The sequence below is a fragment of the Pipistrellus hanaki genome (assembly GCF_964339955.1).
Source record: "Pipistrellus hanaki genome assembly, chromosome: 9".
NCBI classification, from domain to species: Eukaryota; Metazoa; Chordata; class Mammalia; order Chiroptera; family Vespertilionidae; genus Pipistrellus; species Pipistrellus hanaki.
Window position 1 is genome coordinate 17,596,639 of NC_140511.1, and position 23,418 is coordinate 17,620,056.

Sequence of the window (23,418 nt, forward strand, 5' to 3'; positions counted from 1 at the left end):
AGCAACAATTACTTGCCATATATAACTCCTTATTTATGCCAAGATACTTTCCATTTCCACATCCAACATCGGCCACTAAGGAACCACTTGGCAAGGCTTTCAAAAACTCCACAATGTGTGGCCAAGGAGTATGTCTCGTGCTGCTGAAGTGCCCAGCGATCTTTTCATACACTTGATGGACATATTTTTGCTCCAACTGTGAGGCTTCTTTATCACTCTCTGGAAATGATGGAGGAGGTTCCTTCATTTGGCTGTCACAGACCAAAGGATAACCTAATGAAAAAACAAGGTAATATAAATCTTTTCTTTTTATCCAAATGATTCACAAGGTCTTATGCTTTCTTAAAAGGAAAAAGCAAATCAGTTCAAATTTGGTGACTAGGGATAAGAAGCCTCTGATTTATGAGTTAGAAAACAGAAGGAAGAAAATCCATTTACAAGACATGACTGCAATTCTGTACGTCTTAAAATGAAGATGCCTATTTCACCTTTGGATTAAAGGTCCTCACTCAGGAAAGCATCTTGATGGGCCAGGCCTAAGCAGAAGATATTTAGTTACATTAACAAGTTTTAGGGTGAAAGTTCTGGGGGCACTAAAACTTTTAGAAGAATGAAACCTAGAAGCAAAATGTCATTAGGTAATAATCACAAGTGTTTAATAAACACTATCTGAAGCAGTTTATATATGTCTCGTCTCAATTCTCACACTATAAAATAGGTACTATTACACCCATTTTATAGACGAGAAGCTGAAGGACGGAATCCTACCTAATAAAAGAGAAACATGCAAATTGACCGCACCTTTGCTATGCCCACAGCCAATCAGGGCGAGTATGTAAATTAACCCAACCAAGATGGCAGTTAATTTGCATATCCAGGCCAGAACAAAGACTGAAGACAGCATAGAAAGAAGCCAAGTGCTGAAGGAAGCTGCGGAGAAGCAAGCAAGTAAGGCGGCAGAGAAGGAAGGGAAGCAAGCAGGGTAGGGAGAAGGGACAGAAGCAGGCGGAGCAGCAAGAAGGGAGGAAAGCAGGCGGGCTGGGGGAGAAGGGAGGGAAACAAGCAGGGCAGCGACCGCAGCAGGAAGCCCTATTGCAGGAATCTTCCTGCAACAGGCTACGGTGTTAAATAATAATCCCAAAGTGACAAAGACGGTAGGTCATTGAGCCAGGATTTGAACCCAGGCAGTGGAGACTCTAGAGTCCATATTCAAAATGACTACACTTCTCCAATCGAATTGCCTTCTTCAATAGAAGGAGCAAAACCAAGTAGAGGACGTGACAGAGGAAATTTAGGATACAATGTCTCAAATTAATTTTGAAGTTGTCCCCTGTCCTCTACAATACTCATTTCAAATCCTTGCCCATTCTGTACTGTGCTATAATTCTCCTTTGTCTTCAGCCAAAGTTTGTGACACACATCTTTTAAAGGGTAGTATTCTTGAGAGTGAAAGGAGTAGTGCTCCCAGGGAAATCACAAACAAGACTGAGACAATAATTAGAAATAGTATTGGGCTATAGCACTGATGGATTCAGATATTTTCCTTTGATATAACTAGCGTATGCCAAAACTTGAGAAAGCCTAGAATGGGGGTAGAATTGGTAAGGAGCATGTAGTCCTTACCAATGTGTAAAGTGAAACTCTAAACATTTTAATTGGACATTTAAGAAAAGGGTGGCCCCAGAAAGCTTGAGGACTCCAAAACATATATGTGGAAACAGATAAGTTACATTATGTTGGTTACATCAGAATTGCAATCACTCTACAATATACATTATAATTATTCTAAATTGGTAATAGTAAAATTTTACTCTCTTGGAAATTATGAAGATCTAAGTTGTCGAAAGGGAATAGGGACCCTTATCTTTAAAATCTATAAATTTGTACCAAAAGTATCCAAAAGATGGCCATGAACTTAAAAAAAAAAATCTGTGAACTAACTATAATCAGAACTTTTTATAGGACCCCTTACATTGAATTAATGCCATAACAAAGAAACATTTGCATAAGAAAACTAGCTTGTATGTTTAACTAGACTTCAAGTTCCTTTAGAACAAGTGCCATAGTAGACATTTCAAGTTTTCTAACAGGAAACTTGTAGTTATAATAAAGGTTTTTCATTTTAAATGTTTTTAAGATTATGACTAGACCCAAAAGCAATTCCTAGATAACTCCCATAATTAAAACCCACAGGATATAAATAAGATCTTATACATCACTGTCATTAAAAAATAATTTATAAAATGAAAAAGGTTTTTAGCTATTGACTCTAAGAAATATAGGTCATGGCATACTTGTAAAGGCAACTCAAAATAGCATCATATTGACAAAGTTTGTGAGTACTTTTTAAAAAAAAATATGTTTTCATTGATTTCAGAGAGGAAAGGAGAGGGAGAGAGAGATAGAAACATCAATGATGATAATCACTGATTGGCTGCCTCCTGCACACTCCCAGCTGGGGATGGAACCTGCAACCTGGGCATGTGCCCTGACCAGGAACTGGACTGTGACCTCCTGGTTCCTAGGTCGATGCTAAACCAGTGAGCCACGCTGGCCGGGCTTTTTGAGTATTTCTTTTATTCTTTAATAGATTTCCAAATTGACACAAACCACTGTTTGTCCTCCTACAGTTATCTCCAATTTCTCATATCCAATTTCCCCTTTGAATCGATGAGGAGTAATTTAAAAGCTTCACAAGCTGTTTCCAACAAAACCTAATTTTATGGTATTTTAATGTGCTATAATTGTAGCACGCTTAACTGTGACTTCAATTAAAAAATATTTATTTGGCATCCAATATGCTCAAGTACTATTTGTACAAAATAAACATGAATTAGGTGGAGTCCCTATGTTCAAAGAATATAAACTCATTTTAATGAGGGTGGTCAAGAAAAATATATATAAATATATTTTATACTTAAAAGTATATGTAAATAGTAGGCAACATGTTGTAAATAACTTTAATAAGGTTATAGCAAAGCTTTCCTTGGCTCTGTTTGGACTTTAAGAAATTTTCATACTAGATTTATTCCATTTTACAATAAAATCAAAATTATATACTTACTACAGTCACAAGGTGTTTGCCTCACTTTCCTGAATGTAAATGATGTCCGTATTCCCCTCTTGCTTAAAGTTAGGTCTCCAACATCACCAGTGATAATTCCACTTTTGTGACCCTTGGATGCTTGAACAGTATCAAATTTTCTTGGTGTTATTCTAAAAACAACAGTAGAAATAATTTATTTAATGTGGTTAAAGATCCTGCCCCCATGTGGACACAAGAGGGACATCACAAGATGGCCAGCAGGGGAGGGCAGTTGGGAGGCACCAGCCTGCAAGGGAGGGCAGTTGAGAGGGACCAGGCCTGCAAGGGAGGGCAGTTGGAGGCGATCAACCCTGCAAGGGAGAATAGTTAGGGGTGACCAGGCTGGCAGAGGAGGGAAGTTGGGGCAAACAGGCTGGCAGGGGAGCAGTTAGACATCAATCAGGCTGGCAGGGGAGTGATTAGGGGGTGATCAGGCTGGCAGGCAGAAGTGGTTAGGGGCAATCAGGAAGGCAGACAGGTGAGCAGTTGGGACCCAATAGTCCTGGGTTGTGAGAGGGATGTTGAACATCCCTCGAGGGGTCCCAGACTGGAGAGGGTGCAGGTTGGGCTGAGGGACAACCCCCACCCTGTGCAGGAATTTAGTGCACCGGGCCTCTAGTAATAATGATAACATGTGAGAGACAAACACATGGCAAAACGTTCACATTTGATAAATCTACAATAGGTGAAAGGTGAAGATAGTTCACAGTACTAGGCTTGCAATTTTCTTTAAATTTTAATTCTTTTCAAAGAAAAGGTATAAAAAGAGATAGATGTCCCTGGGTTTTAAACCCAGAGGACTCAATGTGCAGGCCTGGGGCATGGTTCTGGTGGCTCATAGGAAAGAATGAGAACTCTCACAAAGCAAAGGGTATCTGTGGTCAAGGTCATCTCAATACGTACCCATGGGTCCAAAGGTATCTAGATTCTCCTGTCATCACCAGCAAACTCCGACGAGGCAACATGACTGGCACTGTGACACCATCTGGGTGCTTAAAATCCATGACGATCTGGAAGTAAAGGAAAAAGCACAAAGATTAACCACAAGATGCACTCCAAGGAGAAGAATAATTCACCGATTCTGACTATCTTTCTAGGCTAACGGAGATTAAAACATGACAATGCTTAGAGAATTTATGTGCACTCAAACTTTGATGCTCATAAAACTCAACTGAATGACTAAAAAACTTACTTCGTCCATAGAGAGACTCAGCAGGTCTAGGGTGAGAGGCCCAGGAGTTGGCATTTCTAGCAAGCACCCCAGAAGATTATGATGCAGGTGGTCTGAGGACCATACATACTACACAAAACACTAGGGTAAGTGGTCCAATGCAGGGACCGTGGAGCTGAACCTCCATATCCTGGTTCTTCCATTTACCAGCCATGTGACCTAAGGGACAGCAAGCCCCTTAATCCCTCTGTGCCACAATGTTTAATAAATTAAATATGTAATGATACAAATATAAATATACTGGCATACGTAAATACAAAAAATAGTGACCATTATTATTTTAATGACCATTATTATTAATAGAATTATAATAATAATCCAAGGAGAAATCAGTAAGTGCTACAGGTCCTCATATAATCAATTTTGCCATTAAAGTCATGCACCATTTTGAATATTCGAGGCTAATTTACAAGAGATAATCAAAGAACACATGAACATTTTCCATCACTCTTCCCTTAAAACCCCTCCTCAGCTCCCACCTTAGGTTCGACCTTTGCAATTCATCCAGATTAGGTTCTGATTTGCCAGTTTCTATGCCAGTCAGCATCAAAAGCTCCACCTCCTAGGCAGCCAATGGCTCTTTGCACTTCACCCAGATTTGGTTCTGAATGGTTGGTTTCTATGCCAGTCAGCGTCCAAAGCCCCTCCTCCTAGGCAGCCACTGACTCCTTGCAATTCACCTAGATTTGGTTCTGATCGGTCAATTTCTATGCCAGTCAGCATCTCCGGGCCTATCTCTGGGTCTGATCATAGAGGCAGGACTGATCAGCAGCCACCTCAGGCTGTGGCGAGTGAGCTAAACTGCTGACCTCTGGGAGAGAGAGAGAGAGAGAGGCTTGGCTGCTGGTGAGGCCAGGAGAGAGAAGCAAGGTCTGATCACCCTGCTTCTCTCTGGGCCTTTCCAGCAGCTGCTGCTGCTTAGCCCAGCACCCCCCCCCCACCCCCCTCTCTCTCAGAGGTCAGCTGTTCAGCCCGCTTGCCTACTGCGCATGAAGCCTGGCATTCGGTCAAGCCTCTGGTCATTGTGGATGTTATGACCCCCCAGAGCTATAGCTATATATATATATATATATATATATATATATATATACATATATATATATATATACCTTTATATATATAGATAGCAACTTATAAAGAGACAATACTCAAGAAAATGTTGTTTTCAGCATTTAAACACCAAACGAATTAAGTCTAAATATAGATAAGTGTGAATTTAAAAGGCATGCCACAGGGTATAAATATATTATTAAGTAAATAAATCAATCCATTTGAAAAATATCAGTGGGATGAAGAGAATTTAGCACACTACTTTTGTTAAAGGTAAACATAACACAATACCTTGCATGAAGTAAGCATTCAATAACTGTTAGCTAGCTTCTATAATAAAAGTGTAATATGCTAATTAGACCAGGTGGCCGAACGACCTTCCAGACGACATTCTGGACTAAGCCGAGGCAAGCTGTCGTGGCTGGGAGGGCAGAGCTCCTTGCATGAATTTCGTGCATTGGGCCTCTTGTTAATAATAATAATGCTATATCTAATTAGATAGTGCACATGAATTTTTTTGGAAATATAAAGAATTATACAGGTCTAAGCTGTTTTACACTTTTCTTATCTGACCTCCCAAGGGGAAGAAGAGGTTGGTGGGGAAAAAGGACATCTGTAATATTTTCAACAATAAAGATAAATTTTTTTAAAAAGAGAAGAAAGCAAGATGATAGACTTTAATTTTCCAACAATCATCTGTTCCAAATTACCGCATATAATTTCATATAGTCTTACTCCAACAACATTCTATTTATAAATGTTGAAGATGAAGTCTGAAGTTTCAGAGGTAAGTATACTAATGCCTGCAACTTCCCCAAGTGTATGAATAAAGGAAGATAAATACTGATAGGACAGATATTTGATAAAGCATATATGTTAAAATGTTAAGTGTAGAATCCAGGTGGTAAATATATTCTGTATGAAAATTTTCATAATGAAATGTTGGGAATAAAAATCCAGTGTGGCCCAATTTTTTAAATCATTTTTTAAAAGAATAATTTATTGATTTTTAGAGAGAGAGGAAGTTGAAGAGAGAAACACTGATATGAGAATGGAACATCAATTGGCTGCCTCCTGCACACTCCATCCTTACTAGGGAATGAGCTCCAAAGGGGGCGTGTATCCTGACCAGGAATCAAACCAGCAAGCTCACAACGCACAGGACAATGCCCAGCTAACTGAGCCACACCAACCTGGGTATGTGGCCCATTTTTAAGCCAATATACTAGTATATAGGTCTCACTTTTCTGAACAGATGCTGAGGTCTACACATAGGAAAGAATGAGGAGCATATTTATTAATTATTTTATTAAAGACAATCATTTGTGGCTTAAAGGGATGAAAATTGTTGATAAGAAAAATATTCTGAAAGACTAGACTCTAGATTCATTCAGTAGACAAATACAGGGATAGGCAAAAGTAGGCTAAGAGTTATATGTGAATTGCAGAGTTTATTCTTGTATTATTATTTCTTAATTATTGTATTATTTATTTGTATTACAAGTGTAAACTTATTATTGCCCATGTTGTATATATTGTGTGAGGCATCAAAAGCTGCAATGGTAAATAAAAGACATGGTCTCTGCCCACCTGGACATTACAGTTTCTGGCTAATTAATAGTCAACATGTTTTACAGATACACAATATCTACATACTTGTTAAATTCAAATGTATTCTCTTCTATCAACAGAGAGTAGTGATTTCAAAATAGGAAAATCTCAGTTTCAATAAATGAAACTTACACAGAAGTGTGAACACGACACTAATTAATTTGGAAGTAGCTTACTTACTGTTTACCAGTTTACTGACAGGATACCACAATGGATAAAATAAACATCCAGCTGGACGAGGTGCACAGGGCAAGGTTTGTGGGAAGGAGCACAGAGCTTCCAAGCTCTGAGCACACCACTCTCCCGCACCTCCAAGTGGTCATCCACCTGAAAGCTTTCCAAACCCTAAGCTATTGGGATGTTTATGGGGGCTTCATCACGTTAACCAATTATTAGCTCCATTTCCAGCACCTCTTCCCTATCTGAAAAATGAGGGGCAGGGCTGAAAATTCTAAGCTGTTCATCACTGCTTGGGTTTTCTGGTGACCAGCCCCCAGCCAGAAGCCCAATAAGAGTCATTTCAATACAAAAAGGACATTGCTGTTACCCAGGAAATTCAAGAGGACTTAGGAATTCCGTGTTAGGAACTGGAATGAAAGACAAAAATATTAGGACAAAATATTAGGACTAGAATCTAATCACTTAGGAAATGATATGGTTTTAGAAGATCAGTGCCAAGAACCTGGGCAAAGACTAATATATATTTTTTTCTATTATCTCACAGCTATATTATGTGAGAGTATAATTTTTAATTTAGAAAGTAAGTTTTACTTATGAAATTGCATGTATATTTCCTATGACAAAAAATAAGATTAAAAGAAAATTTACTAAAGATTCACAACCAGTAATGCTCTGTTGCAACAGCTGACTCATTCTGCCATGTGCTAGCCCTGCTCCACAGGAGTTTTTTCCAATTATTCGTATTGGCTTTACCTATTTTCTTTATTTTCTGGGGTGGCAGAGTCAATCAAGATCAAGTTTACAGAAAGTTCATGGAACATGACTGAGGATAATGTTCAGTTCAAAGCAAACAAACATAAAACCCCAGACATTCTAATCTTATAAAACCTTTATACACCAAAATACAATAGAATAAAGCCCCAGACACAGCTATCACTCTATCACTCAAATAATGATAAGGTTCATAACAAACAATCTCCATGCTGGCTGAACAGGGATTTGAAGAATGTATTGCTGCTAGAACACTTCTGAGAAAGAAGAAAACTTAATCCTGAACCTTTTGGTTAGAAGTAGACTGCGATCATTAACCTTTTGAAATCCCAAAGAGGATATGGGCAAGGAACCATATAATGAGAAGAATGGTATGTGATTCATAGAGAATGATGAAAGCTGAGAGGACAGAAGTGACGATAATGCAGAAAACATTTCATAGTTAAGAATTTAGCAGAGCCAAAACCGGTTTAGCTCAGTGGATAGAGCGTTGGTCTGCGGACTAAAAGGTCCCAGGTTCGATTCCAGTCAAGGGCATGTACATTGGTTGTGGGCACATCCCCAGTAGGGGCTGTACAGGAGGCAGCTGGTCGATGATTCTCTCTCATCGATGTTTCTAGCTCTCTATTCCTCTTCCTTCCTCTCTGTGAAAAATCAATAAAATATATTAAAAAAAAAAAAAAAAGAATTTAGCAGAATAGACAGAAGTTTACCTGTTTCCCATAGCCTGCCAACTATAAATGATTTGCTGTTGCATTAATACTTTCACTGTTCTCAAATGAAATTAATTTATTTTAAAAAGCAAACAAGGAATTCCATATACCTCATCATGGCCATGTCAACTATGTTTGAAAAAGTGCGAAAAGAAAGAAGGAAAAAGGGAGAGAGATTCACAAATGCAAGGACACAGAGTGAAGCTACACAACATTTAAGAAGAAACAGCAATATGAACAATGTCTGTTTATATACTTTCTCTGGGTTTACAAATGTAGAATCCTACCATATCATGAGATAATTAGTCTATTATGGGGAAGAAGAACTTTGAACATTTTTAGTAAAACAAATATAGCTTTCTTTCTCTATAAAAGATGACATTCCTAGAAGCATACTTTGCTAAGTTGATAAGTAGCTGGAAGAGAAGCTTGCCAGTAGGCCATATTTTTCTGAGAGAGGAATTAATATAAATTTTGCCTAGGATACCTTAGAGACCAATGGCTAATGTCAGTAACCCTTAAACCTATCTATCCTATCTAATAGAGAGGGAATATACTAATTGCTGCCATGCCTTCTCAAAGATGGCAATGCCCACAGCCAATAAGGAGGGAATATGCTAATTCACTGCTATGGCCTCAAAGACAGCAGCACCCACAGCCACAAAATGGCCGTGTCCAGTCCTCTCAGCCCTGCCAGGGTGCCTGCCTTAAGAGTCCCCAGTCCCCTCAGCCCCTCAGCCTCCCAGGATTGGCCTAAGGCACAGGCAAGCCTCGGATGTCGGTTGCTCAGCTGCCTAGGGCCGGCCCAAGGCGCAGGCAAGCTTTGGATGGCAGCTGCCCAGCCACCCAGGGCCGCCCGAGGCTCAGGTAACCAGGGCCAGCCGAGGTTTACGCTGCCAGTAGTAGCAGCAGCAGAAGTGTGATGGGGGCATTGCCTTCCCCGACTGCCGGGTCGCCTCCCACCCATGAGATTTCCCAGACTATGAGAGGGGACAGGCTGGGCTGAGAGACGGACCCCCAATATACACACTGGGCCTCTAATACTTAATATGATAGCAAAATATGGCCAAATTAAATAAAAGTTTAATTTACTTTACTGAACATTGGGCCTCTAGTCCCATATAAGCCTGCTTAGTTTCTTTTTGGTGGTTGCTTTTTGTTTCTTCTTTAGACTGGGCTTGAAGATTCAACTATTTAATTGTAAGCAGCTCATTCTTTTGAACATTTATTAAATACCATATATTAACTTTGGGAGAGCTCAAACAAATAAGAGCTCAAACTATTTAAAAGGACAGACATCTACAATAATAAAAGAGTAAGATGCAAATTGACCATATCTTTGTGACTCCAACCAGCCAATCAGGAGTGAGTATGCAAACTAACCCAACAAATATGATGGACGCTTGCGTTCCACACCACTCCAGCAGCTCCGGGCCTCTGGGCAGCATGGGAAGGCGGGAAGGCAGTTCCGGGCCAGGGCAAAGGCGGTGCTGGCAGCCAGGGAAAGGAAGGCCCATTCTTGTATGAACTTCATGCATTGGGCCTCTAGTCCCATATAAGCCTGCTTAGTTTCTTTTCTTTTTTTTTTAAGTTTTATTTTATTTTATTTTTCTTTTTATTAAGATATTATGTGTGTACATATCTTGCCTGCTTAGTTTCTATCCTTGAAGAAACACAAATAAAAAATAAAAAAACTACCAAGCCAATATCCCTTACCTCACTTTTAACAAAGTATGTTTTAAAACAATAACAAAAACAATAGTCTTGAATCCATTTGCTAAATTTCTCAAAAAAGGAATCATGTGGAACTCAAAGGAAGGAGACAATGTCAGCAACACATCCTGAAACCAACATACAGGACACATGACCTCCAGTTTGAAATGACTAAACAAGCTCTGTTCCCTTGTTCTGCAGTGAGAAGCGCTTTCATAAAGTAGAGGCCTTAGTACTCTTATTATGAAGGGGAAAAAATCTCACATTAGAACATGAAGATGAGAAGATACCTTATGACACAGAAGAATGATCCAGCAAGTAGTAACTGCAGCAGCTAAATACCACTGTAGCCCAAAGGAACTTATTTCCCATTGCTTTAGAGAGGATGTGAGAAGCACATCACTCTCTGTTTTTCAGGTGTGAAAATTTTCCTAGTTGATCAGGTACCATGAGCATATTTAGGGCACACCTGGGAACTTGTCTATAGTACTGCATATGTGAAACAAGCAAAATTAGATTAGGCTAAAAGTTTAAAAGAAAACATCGCAAACAAATATATTGTATAGCACTTGTCAGCAGATTCTACCTTTCAAACACAACTCCACCTAACAATATTAGGTCCTAAGTGCTGAATGAATAGATGATTTTGAACTGCTTTATCTGGCTGAGCTCAAGTAAATCTAAACTAATAAAGGTATAATTGCTAATTAGACCGGATATCCTCCCGGATGTCCTTCCTTCTGGACAAAGCCACAGCAGTGGTGGGCGGGGGCGGCGGCAAAGGCCCCCAGCCACAGTGGCAAAAGGGAAGGGGTCAGGACCAAAGCCTTTGCACAAATTTTGTGCATTGGGTCTCTAGTTACAAAATAAAAAGAGAAGGCATCTTTTAGTTTGAGTCTAAACACACTGCCAAAATGCACAATAGAGAGCAGAATAAACATTGTGTAACAGAAAAGTAAGCTGGTATAGAAAAGATGCTAAGTTGGAGACATTTTAGCTACCACTAAATACTCAATATTAAATATGTATAAAACTAAGCTTAAATGCCTATGAGATAATACTATCATGCTCATGTGTTTGCACTCAGAGACTTGCTATCAGCTCTTACTTATAGTTTCATTTGTTTGCAGAACCTGTGAAGTGAAATCCACCATCATTCAAAAAATGGATTCTCAAAAGTCTATCACAAACCACTTTAGTAAAATTAAAGTTTTACTTTGTCTATGATAAGGCTACAGAGATTGAAACACTTTCACTTAAAAATTTTTTTAGATTTAACTCTTATTTACTTGTTAGATTCTGTCTAGTAGATTATACTCAATAAATATTTTAAACAATTTGAAAAAATACATAGAAAAGGTAAATGAAGAGAATGAGACAGAGGCAAAATCTACAGAGATAATGGACAGGAATTTTCCAAAACTGATGGAAAAAAACAATCCATTGATTCAACAGATCCAGTAAATCCTAAACAGAATAAACAAACCCATGAAAATATGCAAAATAACCTAGAACATCAAATAAAAATATGGGAAACAATAGGTAAACAATATTAAAAGAAGCCAGAGAAATAAAGACCACTGTCAAAGGTAACAAGGGCAATAATGTAATACAAAATAGTGCACTGAAAGAAAATAACGGCCAACCTCAAATGATATACCTTATGAAAATAGCCTTGAAGAATAAAGGTGAAATAAAGACACTTACAGACCAAAAACAAAATTGAGATAGCCATCTGTAGACCTAGACTGAAGGAGATTTAAATGCTGTATATTATACAAAAGGAAAATGATCCTAGACAGAATATGTGAGATACAAAAAAGAAGAGCAAAGAAGATGGTAAATAGGTCTAAATAAATATTGACTATACAAACCAAAGAAATGTCTTTAAAAATTAAGAGAATTCAAATACACGATAGGATATAAATTAGAAGGGAATAACAGAGTTACAGTGTACTAAAGTTTTATATTATTTGTGAAAAAACTAAAGATAACAAACTTAAAATTTAAATGAATCTGAAATAATTTTGTTGAATGAAAGAAGCCATATAGAATATTGTATGATTCCCATATTTAAAAATTCTGGAAATACCAAGGTGCTGAGGAACAGAGGGAGCTGAGAAAACCTTTGAGATAGGGGATATATCATTGTCTTAAGAGTAGCAAAGATTTAATGAGAAAATATTTAATATGTGGTTTATTTTAATATATGACAATTATACCTGTAGAATATTGTTTTTAAAAGAAAATGGTGTGAATATAGTTAAAACAGTGCTTGAGGGCAAAATTTATAATCTTCAAAATACATGTCAAGAATATTTCCCAGGTTTTAAATTAATCAACTGGTGGAGATTTAGCCAGAGCTGGAAACCTAGAAAATAACAAAAGTTTGTTTTGTTTTGCATGGAAGAATAGCAGTGAGTGGTAAATGGCTGAAAATGAAAGATAATAAATTTTGAGTTAGAGGAGAGAAAATATCTTTTAGAGTTGGACATACTCAGGTCCAAACTCTGAGGAGGAAAATAATCAAGGCTGGAAAATATGTTTGTATCTCCCACATTGCCTGAGACAATGTTTGTCATATAAATAAAAGCTCTTTTTAACAATCATCCGTTTAACCAATCATATGCTCCATTTCTTCTGTAGAGCACAATCATGCCCTAAGTGTTTATGATAATAGGCAACTCTCCAATATGTTTAGGTACTTCTCCTCTCACTGAGCTATACACTTCACAAGTTAATTGTGTATGTTCCCCAATATCTCTGTGCTGGCTATGTATTTCTTTTGCAATTATTTAATTTAATTTAATATTATGTAAACTAATGAAAATTGAATATGAAAAAATAGGGTTTTTTCTATATAAACTAAATTGCATGAAAGACTCAATGAAAATGAACAAATTAATAAACTGCTGTAACTGATGCAATTCAATAATAAAATCTTGGAAATAAAAACAAAATTTGAATATCTTTAAGCTTTTGTTTCACTTTAAAGAAATAAAAACTGAAAAGACAGGGCAGACTGTGGACCCTCACAGAAAGAAAGGCTGTACATCGAAATATTGGTAAGTTTATTGTAAGTTAACATAAAAGGTTTGAAATCTGCACATATATTTTACTATTATTATTCTCCAAGTTAAGTGACTTTTTAATTAACAACCAACCACTGGTTCCAGCTACATCTCCCACATGGGCTTTCACTGTAGTTTTCTACATTCAAATGATAAATTTTATTCTAGTTCTACAGTATAGGTGGGGTGGTACAATGCTGCTGACTTGTTACACAGTAAATGCACAAATCCTAACTGACAGAAGAATCAGTACTCTGAAGACTCCAAATAAAGCAAAATGTTCTGATGCTGCTGCACTAGGAAGCAGACTGTACTGACTGCTGGCTGAAATATCTCTGCCATTATCCTCACTGAAGGAGCATGAATAAAGATCTAACTCCATATACGGGAGATAAAGAAGACACTAAGAACTGCCAGTAGAATCTCAATTGTCAAATTTACACAAAAGGGAATTTTAGCTTCCAAGATATTTTGAAAGAAGAGGAAATTACACAGAAACAGGATATCATCAGAACATAACTTGGTAGGGAAAATGCTGAAGAGTGAAAATATATTCAATGTACAAAAGTAAACATCCTATATAATAAAAGCTAATATGCAAATTGTCCCCTCCACAGGGAGTGTGACTGGGAGTTCGACAAGGTGGCAGGGCCAGCTAGCCAACCTTCTGGGAACCCCCAACACATGAATTCATGCACCGGGCCTCTAGTGATCAAATATGGTACAGCATTTATTTCTGGCCCACAAACCAACAGATCTACTTGTCCACAGAAATTTTGAGTGTTTAAATTTTGAGACCTATTGGATAAAAAGAAAAAGTTTTCCCAATGCCGTGTTGATTGTATTATGATGCAACACAATATCCCATATCAGAGTTATGCTTTCTTTCCACATCTACATCAATATACACAGTCATATAGAAATAATCAAGGAAGATAAAGCATGTGCATTGCACACACACACAAATGCAAAAGAAATATACTCCCAAAGAGGGGGCAGATCATTATCCTTTTAATGGTAAGGGCTCTACTGGGATGTTAGAAATGATCACAAATAATCTATGAAGGATAGAGAAGGGAGATCAAAGCTACATAGCAAAGACAATCAATTTGACAGAATTTCAGAAATGTAAATATTCGAAGGACTATCAGATAAAATTAAAGTCTGGTGCCTGGAGTCAAGACAAAAATGAGAAGGAAAAGTTACTTGGCTTCAGAGGCTATAAAACACTGTATTGCTTATATGAAAATCTGAGAGCTGAATCTGAGATTAGAGATGGGGTCAATGTGTCCAGGGCCCAGACTATATTTGTTGTTTTAAGCTCTGTAAATAAAATAGGTGTTTTTTTCCCAATGTGTGCTGAATATCAGAAAATAACGAAACATTTGTCTGTTAAAACAATATACTCCTAAAAGAGAAGTACTCTGCCCAGTTTGGCTCAGTGGATAGAACATCAGCCCACAGACTGACAGGTCCCGGGTTCAATTCCGATCAAGGGTATATACCTCGGTTGCAGGTTCTGCGGCCCTGGTTGGGATGCATGCAAAAGGCAACCAATCGATGTGTCTGTCTCTCCCTCTCCCTTCCACTCTCTCTAAAATTCATTACAGCCCTAACCGGTTTGGCTCAGTGGATAGAGCGTTGGCCTGCAGACTGAAGGGTCCCGGGTTCGATTCTGGTCAAGGGCATGTACCTACTGGGGATGTGCCTGCAACCAAGGTACATGCCCTTGACCAGATGACTCTCTCTCATCAATGTACATGCCCTTGATCGATGACTCTCTCTCATCAATGTTTCCAACTATCTCTCTCCCTTCCTCTCTGTAAAAAAATCAATAAAATATATATATATTTTAAAAAGAAATATTTATTAATGAGCCAACTTACAAAATTAGTGTTTGCCCAAATATTTCTCTGTTCAATAATACCACAGCTATCTCTATCTTTTATGGTAACTCTTTTGGTCAGTCTTTCGGTGTATCTTATAAGGATCAGCCAATGCAATGCAAATACAAAAAAAAAAAAAATTGAAATCACAATTCTTGTAAAAGATAGAATACTTCCTGAATTTGATAAAGCACCTAACATCTGAAGATCTGGCAGAGCCAGGGCTTTTATAACTGAAGAAAAGAAAATAACAATATATTATCAGTGCTTCAAAATGACATAATTTGGATTATTAAAAGATTAAGAGAAACTTTAGATAAACTGATAAAGACTACAATAACTTTTTTGTGGAGGACAGGCTCTTTATAATCAAGTCATAAAAGTTAACTGCTATCATATTTTATCAGAAAAACAATACCAAAACAAAGATATCTGACTCATTCTCTGTTCAAAAAATTAGTGCATATTTGAAATATCACCTAATTGTTGTTACTATCTTCATACTTTTCAGATTCATTTTTCCAGATAAGTCTTAATCAAAAGAAGTTTTTCCTTATTTACAATAAGTTTGTTCCTGGTTTTAAGTATATATACATTACCGTATTTTTCGGACCATAAGACGCACTTTTTTCCCCCCGCAGAAGTGGGGGGAAAAGTCCCTGCGTCTTATGGTCCAAATATAGCCTACACATATACTGTAAAAAAAAAGTTTTTTTACCTGCCCGGCTCTGTGTGGTCTGTGTGTGCTTGCCCGGCTCTAAAATGGTTCTAAATGCTGCTGTTTACTTTACAGGGTTGATTACATGTGTTTATGACTGTGATGTTGGGTTTTAATGCACATAAAATATTTTAGGACACTATTTGTTTCAGAATCTTTTTTTCTTCATTTCCCTTCTCTAAAAACTGGTGCGTCTTATGGTCCGGTGCGTCTTATGGTCCGAAAAATACGGTAAATAGTCATTTCATCCTTAGCTGACCAAGTCTTATGGTACTTGCTGAACTAATTATTTGTCCAATAATGTTACCAGCTCACCACCGCAAGGATGTTTATGTCAAGGGTGTATCTCTAGACATGCATGTGCAAGAAAGGCAGTCTGCATTTTACAGCAGAACAAACCTATCGTAACTATACAAGAGTGAGTCTTCCCCCAGAATCACCAGGAATCACGAGATTCCTTTCACCTGAACAAAAGATAACTATGTCCCTCTGGGTCTCCCCTCCCCACTCACAGTGAGGAATGATTTGGCCTGCATACTTGGGTGGCCCCAGAGCCCAGAAATGGTGGGATGTGGGGAGGGGGTGTAAAAGAAGGTGGGGAGTTGGGGGGTATTGAAGAGCTTTCCAAGAAAGCCCCAGGGCCTGGCATCTCAGGAAATTCGGAAGAGCTAGTCCCGTCTGGCAATCTGAGCTCCTCTTCAAAGCTGAACTCTGAGAGTCTTCCTCCCAATGACCATACTGCTTCCAGGAAGAATAGCTGACAAATCTTGAGGAATAGCAGGCCTTCAAATGAATCCTTGTGTAATTCTTTCAAATTTTTTTCGCTGAGATTCTGGAGAGCTGCTGTAGGTGCAGTGCCTCCAGAAGCTGCTGCTTTCCCTGCAGTCACTGGCCGTGTGGTCCTCTTCCATCTCCTCCGGATAATGAGTCGTCCTGGTCCTCTCCCCCTCCTCTTCCTTCCTCAGCGTCCTCAGAATCCAGGGTGGTCTCTGCACTGCCATCCTCTTCCTCCTCTGCTTCTCCTCCAGGGTCAACGTCCACCACACACCATGTGGGTCTAACCATGTTCCCCTTTGGCCCCAGGCGCTCGGGGTCGGGTTGGGGTGAGAATGGGAAGGAGCTGGCGGCTGCTACCTCGGGTTACTGCTGCCCCTGTGGTCTTCGCCTCCGCCTCCTCCTACTAAATATTTTTTCAAAGTTGAAAAAGATGCACTTCCACTTAAAAGCTTTTTTATTTTATTTTTGCTGTCATTTTTTTTTTTTATTTGACAATCTAATGGAAAAGATATCAGTGCCTCAACTAAATAGACAGATATTGCACGTTTTAAAAATTATTGTGGCACACCGGTTTAAAATTGCTGGTATAGTGTATTGCAATTTTATTTTGTTTTGGTGTTTTCTTTTTTTGTTTGGAAAGTTGTGGGGTTGCTGTTGTTTTTTAACTTTATTGTTGAGAGTATTACAGATGTCCCTCCTCCAACAGGTTCCTGCCCCACCCCAGGCCTTCACCACCCTATTGTCTGTGTCCAGGTAATGCACAGGGGCATATAAGATCTTTGGCTAATATCTTCCCCCTCCTCCTCCCCCGTTCCCTCTCAGATTCATCAGTCTGTTCCATTTCCATGTCTCTAGTTCTATTTTATTCATTAGTTTATTTTGATAATTAGATTCCTTGTTCATTTTGATTTTTAGATACAGTTGTGGATAGATACATATTTATTGTGGATAGATACATATTTATTGCCATTTTATTGTTCAGATTGTTTTCCCTCTTCTTCTTCCTTCCTTTTCCCTCCTCCTCCTTTTTCTTTTTCCTCTTAAAGAATGCCCTTCCCATTTGACCCAGTAATCTCACTCTAGGAATATATCCCAAGAACTGAGAAACGCCCATCAGAAAGGATATATGTATCCCTATGTTCACAGCAGCATAATTTACAATAGCTAAGATTTGGAAATAGCCTAAGTGCCCATCAGCAGATGAATGGATTAAAAAACTGTGGTACATCTACACCAGTGTTTCCCAAACTTTTGACATATGTGTACCCCTTCTATAATTTTCGTAACGCTGAGTACCCCTCGTACTCATGAGAATGTAGAATTAGGCGCAGGTAAGCACAGTGCAGTGCATATCCCCACCAAACTCTGGTGCAACGCTTACCCCCACCAAACTCTTCCTGGACCCCTGGGGGTACGCTTACCACACTTTGGGAAACACTGATCTACACAATTGAATACTATGCTACTGTAAAAAAGAAGGAACTCTTACCATTTGCAACAGCATTGATGGACCTGGAAGCATTACACTAAGTGAAATAAGCCAGTTGGAGAAAGATAAATACCACATGATCTCACTCATTTGTGGTATATAGGAACAACATAAACTGATTAACAAAAATAGACCCAGAGACAGAGAAGCATTGAACTGACTGTAATCTGAGGGAAGGCAGAGGAGGGTGGGAGGTAACCAAAGGATTTGTTTGCATATAAGCATTGCCAATGGACACAGACGCTAAGGGGGTGAGGGCACGTGATGGGGGGTTGGAGTGGCCAGGGAGAGATCAATGGGGGGGGGGGGGAGAAGGAGACATATGGAATACTTTAATCAATAAATAATTTGAATAATTTTTTTAAAGAATACCCTTCAACATTTCCTGTAATAATGGTTTAGTGGTGATGAACTCCTTTAGCTTTTTCTTGTCTGTAAAGCTCTTTATCTGACCTTCCATTCTAAATGAGAGCTTTGCTAGGTAATGTTGGTTGTAGGTCCTTATTATTCATCACTTTCAATAATTCTTGCCACTCCCTCCTGGCCTGCAAAGTTTCTATTGATAAATCAACTGTCAGTCACATGGGAGTTCCCTTGCAGACATGCTTTGATGCGGGCCTCTTTGGGTTCCTCTTGTTTGGGACTCTCTGTGATCCCTGGACTTGTAAGCCTATTTCCTTCACCAGGTAAGGGAAATTTACTGTCATTATTTTTTCAAATAGCTTTTCAGTATCTTCTCCTTCAGGCACCCTCATGATGTGAGTGTTGGCACGTTTGAAATTGTACCACAAGCTCCTTATATATCTTCATATTTTTAGATTCTTTTTTCTTTTGGCTCTTCTGATTGGGTTTCTTTTGCCTTCCCCATATTCCAAATCGTTGATTTGACTCGTGGCATCCTCAACTCTACTGGACCTTTCTCATGTCTTTCGTTTTCAGTAAGATCCTAGAAAAGTCTCACTAAGTCCCTTGAAGCTCTCATTAAGATCCTTGAACAGCCTTATAACCATTGTTTTGAACTCTGTATCCAGCAGTTTGCTTGTTTCATTTCATTTAGGTCTTTTTCTGGAGATTTCTTCTGACATGTTTCTTTCTCTCCACATTTTGGCTGCTTCCCGCTATTTATTTCTATGTATTAAGTAGAGCTATGTTTCCTGGAATTGGTAGAGTGGCCTCGTATAGTAGGTGTCCTTAGGGCCCAGTGACTTAGCCTCCCCAGTCACCTGAGCTGGAGACTTTAGGTAGACTCCTCTGTGGCCTGTGTGCCCGGTCTTACTGTAGTTGAGCCTTGATTGCTGGTGTCACTGGGAAAAGTTGACCTCCAGGCCAACTGGCTGTGAGGACCAGCTGCGACTACAGTGGGAGAGCTGCTGTGCAGGAGATACCCTTATGGAGGAGGACTTGCTTCAGTGGGCTATGGTGGTCACTGAGTATGCCCCTCAAGTGTGTTGCTTGTGAATGTGTAGAGTTGTAATCTGGTATGGTCTGAAGCTGTCCACTGGGTGCACTGGCTCTGGGGCCTCCCAGGAGGTGCAAAGTCAGCCACTGCCTTCAGCCAATCGGCAGTAACTACAGAGATATACCGAAGGCTGCTGTTTGTATTGGGCTGGAAATGCCCAGGCAAGGCCAAGCTGTGCAGCAAGGCTAGCTGGAGCTAGTGCCGGGTCTTGGGCCTCTTGCTGACTCCAAACCTGCTTGTTTGAGAGATTTTAAAAATGAATGAAACCTGAGCCAGAACAGGTCATCCATATGGAAAAGTCACTGCAAACAGTTTGGATGGGGCTGCAAATTGGGTGGGGCATGATCTCAGGGAATCACCAGGGTGGAAGGAACAGTGTGAGCCACACTGATGGAAATCAGGATATGGGTCCCAGGCAGCTCTGCAACATGGGAGGTCTCAGCATAGGAGCAATGACTCCTGCGAGCTCCCCAGTCTGGGAGAAAGCCACCCCCAAGTTCTTGCTCTGACGCCAGACAATCCAGTTCCTTCCTATATGTCCCTGATCCCCCCCCCCCGCCCCCCGCCCAAAGCTATTGCCCTATGCCGGAGCCCAGAGGGACTGAGTCTAAGTCCATGCACTGTCCCTTTTAAGAAAAATTGCCTGGGTCTCCGGCAGCCTCCATGTCACTCAGCCACAATCCCCGCTGGTTTTTATAGAAAACTGGACTGGGAGGGAGGGGGGTGCGAGTGTGGAGTTGGGATCCCCCTGCCTTACACGGAAGCCTTCACAGCAAAGATACTCCTTCCAATTAAAAACATGGGTGTTAGACCAGCCCGTTCCACACCTCCGCCCCTCCCACCAATCTCAAAGTACTTTTTTTTTTTTTTTTTTTTTACTTCTCTAGTTGTAGAACTCTCATTCAGCCAGATTTCAGGTGGTCCTGAATGATGGTTGTTCTGTATTTCAGTTGTAATTTTGAAGTGGTTGTGGGAGGCAGTGAGTATCAGTATCAGCATTTACTTACACCGCCGTCTTGGTTCCTAGGCCAAAAACTCTCTTTTATAAGAAAATCTACTGTTCTTGTCATAACTTAGAGAATGCATGCTTTCTATTACAAAGATGACTTTAACCAAAGACTCCATAATTCAAATTTGCAGCTAAAAATTCCATGCCTCTAGAGAGACATCAAATGGAGATGACGATTACAGCAGAGTTTCAGTGCAACTAAAGGGTAAGTTTTCCCTTCTTTACAACTTTTAATTAAAACTACATAATGACCTTGTAGGGTGGGGAGGAACCCTTAGTTCTCTTTCCTCATGTGTCCCTAGAAGGGGAGAGAACTTCCCTAGGAGTGGAAGTATAGACAGGAAGAGCACCTCGCTTTCCCCCACTCCTTCCAGAAGAGAAGGCATGCCTTAGCTGGTTGGTCACCCTGAGGCCAAACTGGCTTGGCTGAGCCCTTTCCTCTTTCTTTTCAGACCCAGGCGATTTGCAGAAGCCCGTGTATGCTCCCTCCTGTCCTGTGTGGTAGGCACAGCCTCTGACTCTATGAGGGATGTCTGCCATTGCCTGCCTGTGTCACTGGTGAGCTATGAACAAGTCCACTTGGCAACAGATCTAAAGCCATGCTCTTTCATGTTTAATGTAGTTAAGCTGACACTCTGACCTCCATTTATCTTTGGCTCATTTCTTGAGAAGAAAAAACAAAGATTTTTTTTTTTACTGGCCCTTTAAAGCTACAAACCAGGACAAGAAGTAAAATGCAAACAAACCAGACAGAGAAGAGCTCTTTCTTTTTTCTTCCCATCCAAATTATTTTTGAAAGCACTTAATTAGAATTCACACATGTAGTTAATAAGATAGTTTTGTCTTATTGAACAAATAGCACTACCCTTTAGTCATGTTATCATTATGATCGCACAAGTTAAGCAAAGGTTAAAAGCCAAAGCACTGAAGGCCTAATGGTGGAAATTACACAAATAAAAAATATATAATGAAGTAGTAGTCACCCCTAGGAACAAAATCACATTCTGAAGCAACTCTAGTTAGATTAGAAGATCTCATATTGGATTCTTCTAGATTTAAAATTCTGATTTCTATCTAAAACTGTACATGCAGCTTGCATAGATCATTTAAAATCATGTTTTTGATAACATCTTTTTTGTTTTATTGGGGTGACATTAGTTAATAAAATATATAGGTTTCAGATGTACAATTCTATAATACATCATCTATACATTGTATTGTGCGTTCTCTACACCAAGGCAAATCTCTTTCCATCACCATTTATCTCCATTTTATCCTCTTCTACCTACCTCTACCCCCTTTCCCTCCAGTAATCACCATACTGTTATCTGTGTATGAGTTTTTTTTGTTCATTTTTGCTTTATAGAGCTTCTTTAGCAGTTCAAGATAAGTTCAGCTCTAAAAACAAGTCAATGAGTAAACATGAATATCTTACTCTTCATATGTAAAAATAGGCATTTCCCTGCACTACTCAAGGTTTTTGAAAGGACTGGATGAGGTAATATACGTGAAAAAGTTTATCAAAATTCAGGCATGTACATTTTAGTTGTTTCCTTTTACTATAGCTTGCAGCTACTACCTTTAGCCACTAGATGGCAATGCTGCTCCAGTAAATTACTGCACAAGAAAAGTCTAGATTTTATTTAACTTTTAAAAGTAAAAATGTGCCAAGACCGGTTTGGCTCAGTGGATAGAGGGTCGGCCTGAGGACTGAAAAGTCCTGGGTTCGATTCCGGTCAAGGGCATGTACCTTGGTTGTGGGCACATCCCCAGTAGGGGGTGTGCAAGAGACAGATGGTTGATGTTTCTCTCTCATCGACGTTTCTAACTCTCTACCCCTCTCAATTCCTCTCTGTGTAAAATCAATAAAATATATTAAAAAAAAAAAAAAAAGTAAAATGTGTGTCCTAGCTGGTTTGGCTCGGTAGATAGAGTAGCAACCTGTGGACAGAAAGGTTCAATTCTGGTCAAAGGCATATATGCCCAGGTAAAGCAGCTAATTAATGATTCTCTCTCATCATTGGTATTTCCATCTCTCTCTCCCTCTCTCTCTGAAATCAATAAAAATATATTTTAAAATGTTTTTAAATAATAAAAAAAAGTAAAATGTGCCAGACCCAGTGTGGCTCAGTGATTAAGCAAAAAACTATGAACCAGAAGGTCACGGTTCAATTCCTGGTCAGGGCACATGCCTGGGTTTCAGGTTTTATCCCCAGTGGAGGTTCATGCAGGAGGCAGCTGATAATGATTCTCTCTCATCATTGATGTTTCCATCTCTCTCTCCCTTTCTCTCTGAAATCAATAAAAATATATTTTAAAAATAAATAAATAAAATACAAGTAAAATCTTAGAGGTGGGATAGGCGGAAGTGGGCAAAGTAGGGATATAGGGAGACAGAGAGACTTTATTTTGGACGATTCACAATACAGCATGCAGATGATTTTTTTTTTTTTTGGGGGGGGGGGGTGTTTAAGAATGAGTCTTTATTGTAGAAGCCAGAGGCCACATATTGGTATTTTATTGTATATGTGAAACCTTTATAGTTTTATGAACCAATGTCACCCAATAAATTCAATTATTAAAAATATAAAAACTAAAAATAAATGTGTAAAAAATAGATTACAGGGCTTTTCTTGGCTTTTGATGAGCTTATAG

The 23,418-nt window shown here is 39.2% G+C and overlaps 1 protein-coding gene across 2 annotated transcripts in view; it reads right to left on the reverse strand.

Moving 5' to 3' along the window:
* Nucleotides 1-23,418, reverse strand: part of ALKBH8 (alkB homolog 8, tRNA methyltransferase) — a 49,206-nt gene that overhangs the window by 8,238 nt on the left and 17,550 nt on the right. For both annotated transcript variants that reach the window (XM_084895152.1, XM_084895151.1), the window contains 3 exons: nt 3,989-4,095; nt 3,065-3,216; nt 17-273 (listed from right to left, as the gene is read on the reverse strand). In XM_084895152.1, coding sequence (XP_084751278.1) covers nt 17-273; nt 3,065-3,216; nt 3,989-4,095 — 516 coding nt within the window. The remainder of the gene's footprint in view (nt 1-16; nt 274-3,064; nt 3,217-3,988; nt 4,096-23,418) is intronic.